General features: G+C 37.9%; 1 protein-coding gene across 18 annotated transcripts in view; it reads left to right on the top strand.

Annotated features, from left to right (window-relative positions):
- Window positions 1-392: 392 nt before the first annotated feature.
- The window catches only part of tcof1.S (Treacher Collins-Franceschetti syndrome 1 S homeolog), a 46,937-nt gene continuing 34,999 nt past the window's right edge, over window positions 393-12,330 (top strand). For 4 of the 18 annotated variants that reach the window (XM_018254425.2, XM_018254415.2, XM_018254416.2 and 1 more), the window contains exons 1-7: window positions 396-669; window positions 5,414-5,466; window positions 6,373-6,500; window positions 6,687-6,769; window positions 8,453-8,624; window positions 8,930-9,003; window positions 10,283-10,453. In XM_018254425.2, coding sequence (XP_018109914.1) covers window positions 568-669; window positions 5,414-5,466; window positions 6,373-6,500; window positions 6,687-6,769; window positions 8,453-8,624; window positions 8,930-9,003; window positions 10,283-10,453 — 783 coding nt within the window. In that variant the 5' untranslated portion in view covers window positions 396-567. 18 annotated transcript variants of the gene reach the window in all.

Below are 12,330 nucleotides of genomic sequence, written 5' to 3'. Positions count from 1 at the left end.
ATAGGCCTGAAGAAACCACCTCCCCTTCACTGACCTTGTCTTCAGAGGGGGAAGAACTGAGGGAAATTTCTCCATAGAAATGCAGAGGCACAGTGATCCCCCCTCACCCCACATGAGCATCCAGAACAGTGAAACCTCTTCACCCCGTACAAACATCCAGAAACACAGTGAACTGCCCCAAAACCTAGACTAGAGGTTGAAACCTGTACCAACCCAATATTACAAGTGTCCAACCCCGGGTATTAAGTTGCAGGTCGCTGCTGCCTGCCAGTAGAATCCATAAACGCTTCTGCCTGTTTTTTATTTACCGCTCAATAATAGGTAATGACTGCGCAATGGAGCGGTCACATGGTCGGATCACATGATCGTGACGTCACGGAAGTCCTTTCAGAGGATTGGAACTAGCCCCTTCCGTTTTTCATCCCTCGTTCCTTGTAGACGCCGGAAGTAGTGCTACAGCACGCACATGTTGGAAATAGTTAGAGAGCAAGTTGCAGGACAGGTAGCTGAACGGACTGATTTGCCCAGGGCTGCTTCCAGGCTTGAAGGGAACGTCAAGCCTGTATCATGAAGGAAGTGGAGGGATCCCTGCTGGCTCTCATTCACCAGCATCTGCAGCAGGCTGGATACAGTAAAGCAGCCACAGAACTGCAACTACAGAACGGCAAGGTAAGTGCCTGGAAGAAAACTCAATGACTAATTCTCCCTCTAATTCTTTCTGGGCTGTGTGCACAAACAAATTCTTTTGTGCTCACATTTTAAAATTGTGTGGGCAATTTGTAAAATCTGTGTGCGCTCAGGTCAGAATTAATACAAAATGTTCTTGTGTGAGCGGACACCTTAGACCAGGGATCCCCAACCTTTTGAACCCTTGAGCAAAATTCAGGAGAAAATTGAGTTTTTTGTATGTTGTTCCCAGTGGCCTCAAAGCAGATGCTTATTTTCTAATTCCTGGCTTGAAGGCAAGGAACACTGCCAAACAGAGCCTCGATGTATGTTGACAATTCACATAGGGGCTACCAAATGGCCAATCACAGCACTTAGGGAGCAACACAAGCATGAAAAATGTTCTTGGGGTGCCAAATAAGTGCTGTGATTGGCTGTTTGGCAGTGTTCCTGGTTTTTATACAACCAAAACGTGTCTCCAAGCCAGAAATTAGAAAATAAGCACCTGCTTTGAGGCCACTGGGAACAACATACAAGGGGCAAATACAAAACTAGGGGGGTTGTGGATGCACACCTGAGGCCAATTTCAAAAAGTTTAAAGCCCTGTCTGAATGATTCAAGTAAATATGCAAGTGCATGTAATTTTGAAACAGGCTTTTTTGGTTACAAAGTTATGATCATAATATTGATAAGCCACCATACCACGTCAAGGTAAACCCCCACATGGTGGTCCCTAAATTATTTATCTTTAATCATAGTAAAAAAGGAATGTTACCTCTCTGTGTAGTACTAATTCTTTATGTAAACATCTCCTGTGCCTTGGTTTCAAACTCTGTGCTAAATCCTCCCCAGCCAACTGCTGAGCGGCTTTTAAGAGGGAGAAAGTGCCTTAACCAACGCCCATTTTCGAAAAGTAGAAGTAAGGTGTTGTAATTAAACAGAATAGAGAATACACCAATAAAGGGTGTTTGCAGACTAAAGTACTTCCTGTTCCTGGTCTGTTTCTTATTTCTATAACGTGAATGCTTATCACATGATGGATGGTGTGTGTTGAAACAGCAGGTCTACATGTATCTGATTTGGTTCGCTCATTCTGTTCTGATTGTTGTAATTAAAAACAAAGTAGAGTGACATGTGCAGTTGCACAATGGTGAAATGTGAAGGTGTGTATGGTAGTGAAAAGGGAAAAGTGTGTGTGTATTTGGGAATGTGTATGAATGTAAGCATAGAATGAAAGAGTGTAAAGGAGAACTAAATGAATAACACAATAAGTGTGTGTACATAGAGAAGTGTCTAATGGGACGTTGTTTTTTTCATGGCTAGATCCTCCCATGCCGCTAGCATCTATGGCTTTTAAGAGAGAGAGATTGCATCCACAACCCCCCTAGTTTAACATACAAGGGGCAACACGTTTCTCACGAGCTATTGGTTGGGGATTATTGCCTTAGACCAAGGGTCCCCAAACTTTTTTTTTTATCCGTAAGCCACGTTCAAATATAAAAATAGTTGTGGAGCAAACAAGCTTGAAAAATCCCTGTGGGTTCCAAATAAGGGCTGTAATTGGCTATTGGCTGTAATTGTAATTGGGTAAGCGTAGGTTGCAGACTGGCTGCATTTTAATCTTAAAAAAAAAAGATATTCTAAGTAACTTTTTCCCATACCGTTATCTATTCATTAAAATTATTCAGTAGTTTTTAAATGTGATTGTATGTGAAAGCAATACATATCCCTTGTTTTTTGTTGCACTACCTGTCATGAGTGGAAGAGGGCTGACCCCTCTCCTACATTATTTCAACAGTTAGAACCAAAAATGCAGAAAGGGCAGCAGACAACTGCTGCTTTAAATTGCAGTTACAAATAACTTTTAATGAACCTCTCGAAAGGAGTTGTCCCCCTTCCAAAAACTTTTTTTTCTCAAGTCTCTCCGCAAAAATGATGCCAAAAGACTCTAATGGGTGAAAAAAATAGTTGCGCATCAAAAATTTGTTATACAATTTGTCATGCGTCAAATAAAATTTTGGTGCCCATAGACTACATTTTGCCAAATTTTCACAGAAGCAAAACAGGGTCAGATTCGCCCATCATTGGTCTTCAGAAATAAAGACTTGTTTCAATTACATTCCATTTTTATTTTATTTTTATTTTTTACAGTTTAAAGTTTATGATTTACTGTTCCTGTTTCTGGTGTTTCAGTCTGACCGCTCCATAATCCAGATGCAGAGTCTGAACAATGTGCTACATTAGTTGTTACATTTCTCAGCAGCATCTGTGGAATATTAGCAACTATTGTATCTGTCCTAACAGTTGCCTTTAAAGGACCAGTAACATCAAAAAAAATTTTTTTTTAAATGTTGTTTGTACATTACGAAAAAAAAACCACTAAGACACATTTAACTTTAAATTCGCAAAATCTTTATTAAGAAATAACTTAACATTATTCTGCTTGCGCTCCTCTTCAGAAAAGGCGACATGGCGACGATCCATCATACGTCGCTTGATTTCTCCTTCCTGCCATATATAGGAGATAGCCAGGGAGGAGAAATCGAACGGCACTTGATGGATCGTCGCTTTTTCTGAAGTGGAGTAACAGCAAGTTATTTCTTAATAAAGATTTTGGTAATTTAAAGTTAAATGTGTCTTGGTGGTTTTTTTTATGTACAAACAAATTTAAAAAAAAAAAAAAATTGTTACATGTCCTTTAATGAAACTCAGGGATTCTGGTCAGCAGGGACAAAGATAACAAATGTATCAACTAATGTATCAATTTAGAACAGTTTACAGGGTCGGTTTAAAAATATTCGAAAAACGGTCACAACAAGAAACTAAAAAGTCATTGAAATATGTTTTTGTATCTGGTGACCAGTCTGAAAACAACTGTAACTACAAAAAGTGTTGGAAGGAGAGCAACCTCTTTACAGATATTAAAAACGCATTGAAAACCTGAGGCCCCTCAGGTGTTTTTCTGTCGACATTCCTTTCAACATTGTCAGTACTAAATCTGTATGCCTGGTTCTGCACTGCTTTCACTTTAGCAAACCTCTGTGCAGTGAAGGAAAATTAAATGCTGTGTAAATCATTTTATGTCTAGTAGTGATAAATCTAAAGATGCTGGAATGGCGCTGTGTATTGTCTTGAATAAACCAGTCAACCACTTCAAAGACTTGTGTAACAACAGGAACAACAGGAACAGCATTCACGTGCATTTAGCAACTTTTTAATTTTTGATTTCCAGTGGGATGACTACCACCTTATGTTGTCACTTTATTTCTGAAGAAAGGAAATTTAATCCAGTGAAACGTATTTCAATCACAGACGAGATTGTGGCTCCTTAAAACTGTCTAAATGGCTTAAATGCATGTGAGTGCATTCCTGTTGTTATTTTAGACAAAATACACAGTGATGCTTGGCTGGACACCCAGAAGCACCACAAAAATTTGGGGTAAACAAGGTGCATGTGATTTTGTACTGTAGCCCACACTATAGTGAATACTCCTTGTAAACATAGCAGTGGCTGTTTTCTTGAGCGATTTGTATGTGTGTTCTGTCAGCCGCAGGTTTCCTGTTCAGCAGAATAGAAACCAGCTTCCAGCACCTTTGTGCCATTGCCTTAAAAGCAAAGTAAATGCTAAAAGTTTTGTAAAATAGTACTTTAAATGTATTTTATATAAATATATAACATTTCGCTATATAAATTAACTCCTTAGTATGCTGGTTGTGAATATATGTTTTAACCTGTTACTACAGTGCATTATATAGAATGTTTTGAACTGTAAATGTTTGAATAGCATCTGTGTGTGTTTGTGTGTGTCTAATTTTTTTTAAAGGGGAACAACAAAATGTTAGGCACCTCCCAGAGATTATACCTGATTCCCCAGACTGATGCTCCTGTTTGATAAAAACAGACTGTACCGACCAGCCTGAATATTTCAGTAGAAGATCCTCTTTATCATCTTCTTAGGCATCTTTTGTCATCTTTTCCTTTTGGTCCAGACTGTGCATTCATTTGCTTGTTGTTGCTACCTTGGTGAATGATGTAAGCTGCAATACATTCTGGTGCAAGGGCTTCATGTACCTTATACCTAGTCTTGACCAGCTGTCTTTGCACTTGAACCAGCTGAATCAAACCCATGGATGTTAAGGACTACAAGCTAATTACAATTACTTAATAGAACAAATCCTTACCCCGTATATAGTTGTCACACTTAAGGTGGCCGTAGGCGTAGAGATCTGCTCGTTTGGCGATGTCTCCAAACAAGTGGATCTCACCCCGATATGCCCACATTGGAGTGGGCGATATCGGGCTGATCCAGTGGTGGGCCCTAGGGCCCAACGATCAGATAATATTTGGAACCAATACGGGTGGTTTATATTTGGCCAGATATTGATCGCGGAAGCCCGTCGGATGGCCCCACGCACGGGCCAATAATCTGCCGGCTCAGTCTGTCTGCAGCTTTTATCGGCCTGTGTATGGTGGCCTTTACTGTGTATTTCTGGGAACGAATGTAGTGGATAAAAATGCACTTCTTTATGAAGCTGCTTCAGGTTACCCACATAGCTAATAATGCTGTCCATGCCATTGATTTTGCCTTGAGGTGCAGACAGATGCAGAGACTATCTGGGAAGAACACCCAAAGCATTAGGTTTTAATATGTGTATATTGATCTTACAAATGTTATCGAATATAGTTGTGGAATATGCTGATGCTAGGTAAATTGTTGTACTACCATTATTTCTTTTTCACATGCAGAAATTCTCTACCCCTGAAGTGTCACTCCAGGATATTTACAAAGACTGGATTCAGTAAGTGCATCTATAGGAAACCGTGAAATGAAAGGGAATCCTTCGTAAATATATTTACTAGATGTTCAGAAGGGCAAAAACCAGAAATAAATACAATTCTAAGATGTTATCCTATTCTTAAATGTGCACAGATGATTGCTGTCTTGCTATTTCTTATGCAGGTAGCAGTGGTCATATTACTTTTTCCTTAGGGCAATGGCACATAAGGAGAATAGTCGCCTGCGATAAATCTGTTCTTCTGCGGCCAACTTATCTCCTGCAAATGCTTAACCACCAGTAATAATTTAAATTGCAGGTGGAAACACATGCTCCATTTCCTTTTTAAGACGTTGCCTCACAAAACCGATTCATGCAACTTTGGAAAGTGGTGCATGTTTTACCATTGGTGATCTTCATTATCGCTGACAGGGAAGCATTTGGAGAAAATTAGTCGCTCACAGGAGGGAAGATTTATCGCAGATGACTAATAATCTTGTGTGCAATTGCCCTTAGAGGGTACAATAGGATATCATTACTGTGTATTGAGTCATGAGAAACTGTATAATAGCTCCTAGTATTATTTGATTACATTTCTTTGTGCTGAATTTGCACAACTAGGTGTTGATACAATATTGAATAATAATGAGGTCATGGTAAGATCAGCGTCACTAGACCCGTGAGGGATTATAAAGTAAATCTTTACTGTAGCTGAAATAAGACGGTTCCTCTGATGTGCAGTGCTAAGCTCTCAGAGCTTCAGAGGAAATCATTTTATAGATCATGTCATTCAATACAGAAAATGAGCACTTTTAAGAACGAGTGTAGAAATTGAGCCAACACGCAGAAAGAAGCATAAAATTGCTTCTAAGCCTATTGTTTAGTGTATTTAAACTTTGCATTTAATGTTTACATTTCTTTGTAATGTAGACACCCAAAAAAAAACAAGTCAAAAAAAAGTCTTCAAGTTGCTAACAATCAGGGGGTGAAAGTACGAGTGCCAGATCCAGAGAGTAGCTCCGAGAGCTCTGAAGATGAGGGAAAAGGAGCAACTGCAGGTGAGATATTCCTTGTATATCTAAACTAACAGCAGTGCCAGGCTTTGGAGTGGTACAAATACTAGATACGCTAGTACACCGTTTACCTTCTCTAGTCTATTAGGTCTTTGCTGCATCTTCAAGGCCATTCTAGCTCACTTTTTCCTACACCCCTGCTATATTAAAATTTGTTGTTCTGTTCCCCAGCTAGAAGTAAAGCTCTCTCAAATGCAACCCCTCAGGTGCAACAGGCTAAAGAGAGAAAGAGTAAAACGAAACCAACTACCAAGGTATGTGCTTCTTCTGTTGGACTTTTGTCTTTTAAAAGGGTTTTTTACCTTTAAAATTACTTTTAGTATGATGTAGGGGGTGGTAATCTGTGATTGGTGTTTATATTTTATTATTTGTAGTTTTTGAATTATTTCGCTTTTTATTCAGCAGTTCTCCAGTGTGCAATTTTAGCATACTTTGATTTGAATAAGAGACTGGAATATGAATAGGAGAGGGGTGGAACAGAGAGATAAGTAATTAAAAGGACCATTATTAATATAGTTGTAGCCTTACAGAGCATTTGTTTTTAGATGAGGTCAGTGAACCCCATTTGAACGCTGTAAAGACTCTGAAGCCAGCAGAAAATAATTCAAAAACTATAGAAAAGAAAAAATGAAAGCCAACTGAAAAGTTGCGTAGCATTAGCCATTCTATAACGCACTATGTTCACTGAAAGGTGTACCACCCCTTTAATGAGCTGTGCACATTGCTTCAATAGAATGAGTGTGACTTGCTTATAGGATCATTCTTTCTCCTAGTACAGCTTCTAAGTTAGAGACCCACATAACACATAAATCCCTAATATACTCATCACAGTTACCTATTTCTTCAAAAAGTATGAATAAATGTCCTTTTTTATGCTGAAATCCAGCTGTTTAACAGTTTTCTTTCTGCATTATTTGAAATTCTGGCAGGGAAGGAGGGACTAAACACTGATTTTACAAAGTGTCCGCAGCTTACAGACAGCATGCAGGAACTACATAACCCACAATGCATTGCACTGTGATGTTCCATTCCTTTTTTAAATAATGTGTACAGGGAATTGTGGGCTTTGCAGGATGCAGGCTAAAGGCACCTGGCTGTTGATACAAAGTAACAGTAGTCAGCCAGCTTAGCAAAGTAGTCCGAGAGATCAGCAGGGGGCTAGGCTTAGGGAATTGTTCCAAAACATTAAAAAACATAAAAATCTGCATATTTTTTAATTAATCTATATTGCAAAGTTTCTTGAAATTATGTTTACTTTTCAAAAAGCTTATTATTTTTTTTGTGGAGTTCTCCTTTAATATTTTCTAATCTAAAATAAGCTTGCTAAATAAAGAAAATTGTATTGAAGTTGTTCATACACACAGAAATGAATTTGCTATGTACGCAATTTTCTACATCTACTACTACAAATTAGAAAATGAAAACAAATGTCTGTTGGTTCCTATAGGCAAATACACTGCTGAAGTTTAGATTCTATATTGGTAAATCATCTCCACTGTAGTATTTTTGCCAACTTTCCCCAACATGGAACAATGCAAATCGACCAGCTGAATGCAGGGAGAAGGCATGCATCTGATATTGACCCGCATGGCATCAAACCCCTTTACTCATTTTCAACTAGTCCTATCCCTACACAGGCTTGTTTGTGCGCACAAGGCTAGGAAACAATTCTGCATTAGTTGTGGGCCTTGAAGGGGCAGGTGTGGGTCAGGGAGAGGCAGCAACCTTATCTGTGTAAAAATTGTATTAAGAATATGGGAAATTGAACCTAAATAATCTTTTTTTTATATATATATATATATATATATATATATATATATATATATATATATATATATATATATATATATATATATATATATATATATATATATACAAATTTTAATTTCTCTGTTTTAATAAGAATTAAAATGATTATTATATATTTTGTGTCACAGGGGAAGACAGCCACCATAGTTTCAAAGAGCACATCAGGGGGTACTACTGCCATTGGGCAGAACAAAAAGGCTTCTTCAGCTGCACCACAAGTTCAAGGGGTTGTGATGGAGACTAGCAGCTCATCTGATAGTGAAGACGATCCGGCACCTCCAAATGCTGCTCCAGTGACAAGTGAGGAAAAAAAATAGCAAAAAGAAGAAAGCAAATTGTGGTTTTAATTTGCAATGAAAATATTTAATTTTACTAATTAACAGTATTTGATCCAGAGAGTTACTATAGTTAGTAAAAATATTATCGTACATATGCAGTTGACTGGCAGAGAGTTGGACTTTGCTGTTTTAACTTGTAGTGGATTTGGGAAGGATTGAATATGCCTTAAATATGAAAACCTTTAGACATATTTTGTTGGTGTATGCTTTTAAGTGTTTGCATTTTTATAGGCTGGGGGTTTAAAATTTATTTTTTGCTTATTTTAGTATCCTCAAATCCAGCAGCTGAAAGCACTGAAAGCTCATCTGATTCTGAATCAGACATGGATACTGCAGGACAGGTGAGTAACTGGCAGTTTAAGGATGAATCACGCACATTTGTATTTTATCCAATATTTGGGAGACTTGTTTCCCTGAATTTCTACCATCCATCTTGGTGGCTTTCTATATGAAAATGAAAACCCAGTGAGACCATTGATAGAAATGCATAATATGTATTATTATGATAAGGATGGCTATCCATTTAAGAATGTTGTAGGAAACCAGCTCATGTCAAATAATTTGACAGCAACACCAGGCTCTGTCAAGAAACCTCTGCCTAATGTAGCAAGGGTTGCCCCCTTTTTTTGAAAAAAATACTGGCCATCCTATATATTTTTCTTTTGTCCCTATTAAAAACATTGGGATCAGCCGTCTTTTTTTACCGGCCAGGCAGAGTCATGTGTTTGAATATTGGGAAAAGAGATCGTATTCACTTTCCATGGAGGAGGTCCTTGATGGGGCCAGTGGCTAATCAATTTTGATTCATGTATAGATAAGCTTTATATGTCCATATTTGTCACTCCATTTATCTCCTGGCATTCTTGTCGTTCACTGTCTGTTGCATATGTAAGGTAAATTAATATTAGTGAAGCACTCCTGCATTTGGCAGGAGTGGTTCACTTAAAGTATAGCCATTACCTCTCTTACTCCATAATGCATATTATACACAACATACAAAACATACATTCTTTTCAGTCATGGTTACAGTATACTTTTAATCCTCTGTGAGAATATATCTGGCTTAGATGAGCTTGAGTACACTGTGTAAGTAGATGGTGGTGCTAAGCATATTAAGCCTTTACAGTTCCTATAAAAATTCATCCCCTTGAACAATTTTATGTTTTAACTAATAAATCACAATGGATTTCATTTTGTTTTTGTAATATTTCTTAACAGAACTAGACTGTCAAAGTGAAGCCGATTTCTACAAAGCTATTTAAATGAATTGCAATGAAAATACGCAAAATAACTTATTGCTGATATACAGTTTAGTAGATGGACCTTTGGCAGCAATTAGTTTTTAATCTGTGTGGAGAGGCCGGTCTCGGCACATCTGGACACAGCATTTTTTCCCCATATTTCTCCTTGCAAAACTGCTAAAGCAGTGCCAAGTTGCATCTGGTTTGTAAGAGAAAAGCCTTTCTCAATGTGTTAAAAATTTTTACTTTTGTCTTTTAATGTTAACATTACTTAAATTTAAAGGGTTGAAAAAATAGATGCTATAGTAAGCAGATTCTATATCTATGTTGAAGCTGTTTGTTAATTTTCTTTTTTCATTTCTTTCATTACTTTTTGTAGACACATACTGTTTTGGCCAATGTTCATGCATTACCAAGGACACCTCTGCTTTCTTCGTCAAAGATTGCAAGGATAACTGTGCCACGTAAAGCTGCTATTGTCACAAAACCAGCAGATGTTGAGAAGTCAGAGAGCAGTGATTCATCCGATAGTGAAGTCATAGTTAACCAGGTATGTGTGAGAACAGAAAAAAGTAGTGAAACCCCCAACTTCCAGCTTCTTTGTTTTAATTATTACATTAAACACATTTTGGGTTGAATAGCTAGCAAATAAGCGGGAGTTTCTGGGTGAAAATGGGAAGGGCGTCATTGCTGCAGTTCAAGGATCTTTTTAGTGGCTTGTTGGGATTATTACAACAATTTTAAATATAATCAGTTAGTGTGCTACAAAGTGGAAGACTCTTTGCAGCCCCAGGTGCAAGCCAGGGTAAAATACTACAATAAAAGCAACAACACTCCGGTAATATTTGTGGAAAAATGAAAACTTTAAGTGCCAAAGGCAACGTTTCCGGATTTACTCCAGCCCTTTATCAAGCCTTTATAAAGGGCTGGAGTAAAGCCTGAAATGTTGCCTTTGGCACTTAAGTAAAGTTTTAATTTTTCCACAAATATTACCGGAGTGCTGCTGCTTTTATTGATTTATTGCAACAATTTTAATAACCCAACACTGTTGTTGAGTCAAGAACTAGTGATGGATGAGTTTGTAGTTCCAACAAAAAACAGTAGTGGATAAAACACTCATCACTGCTCCTGATGGCACTGCTCATTCAATATGGTGCTATCAAAAGGACAGGGGCAGGGGCACTTTGAACTCAGCGGCCAACACACAAGTGTCATAGCTCTCATTTATTTACTGGATAGATCTGAGAGTAGGTGGCCAGCCACATTAGCTATACTTAGCAATTCAACACAACAAGCTGGGTGGCAGTGATTATCTGTTTTACAGCTGCTCTGTGTTGCCAGATCATATTGTGCATGACTGTAAAGGTAAATATAAAGATCTGGGATGGTCAAGTCTGCTTGAAAAAAGAACTAGAATGTTCTAAACACTTGCTATGATTATCATAATAGTTAGCCAATAAAGCTATCATGGTTTATATAACTTCTGCTCTATTTTATTCCAAAAATGTTATCCCGTAACATTGTGACTTGGCAGTATGGTACTATATTTGTTCCTGGTTTACATGCTAACTGGAATAGGTTAAAAGCTAGAAAACAAGTTTTTCTATTGCCATTTGGCTCGTTGCTATGAACAGAATATGCCACTAAAAGTAGATATCCTGACTACAGTGGTCCTGGGGATACTCGCTAATTTGAGTTTGTGCAAGGTTAAAGAAAAAGCTGCAACATTTATGGCTTTTATGTGGACTTTGCTTTATTTATTTATTGCTGTAGCTCTCCATGTAGGTTATCTCCAATATTATAATACTGTCAGGTATACATTACCTGTATTAGACATCTTCATATTTCCCCTCCCTTGTTTTTTAGATGTATGTATATTTTTATTTCTATAGCACTACTTATAAAAGCAGCATTGTAAACCAGAACAATACATTGATAAAAAAGACAGCCGTTCTTAACATTTTTTAGTGTCTATTTAAGTCACCCTTTAGGAAGAGCCCACCCAGTCATGACAGGGTTCAACGGCATTCATTCGAAGTTCAAACAATATCTAGAGCTCACCCCAAAATGTCTTTCACACTTTCAAACTGAGCCCCCTTGCTACCACATCTCCTCCCACTACTTTATTATAAAGGGAGCAAACCTTATCTTGGCTCACCGCATCCCAGCATGTCTCTTCGTTTCACTAGACCATTATCTACCCTAATTTTTCTTTTATATTTAATCATATTTTTCAGTATATACATAAAACACAGCCAGTTAGTTTAGTATTTGGTTTCAGAGATGGCTTTAATTAATCATTCAGTAATGCTCCCTTTAGCTTTAGGTAGAGCAAAATGGCCCCATACACAGAGGGCACACAGGGTGCTCTATTAGCCACTGCCTTATACACTTGCTATGGAATTGATGGTTGCAGGGCAGACTGTT

This window comes from Xenopus laevis, chromosome 3S (assembly GCF_017654675.1).
Source record: "Xenopus laevis strain J_2021 chromosome 3S, Xenopus_laevis_v10.1, whole genome shotgun sequence".
In the NCBI taxonomy this organism is placed as follows: Eukaryota; Metazoa; Chordata; class Amphibia; order Anura; family Pipidae; genus Xenopus; species Xenopus laevis.
The sequence above is the reverse complement of the archived record's forward strand: the minus strand, read 5'-3'. Positions and strand labels throughout refer to the sequence as shown.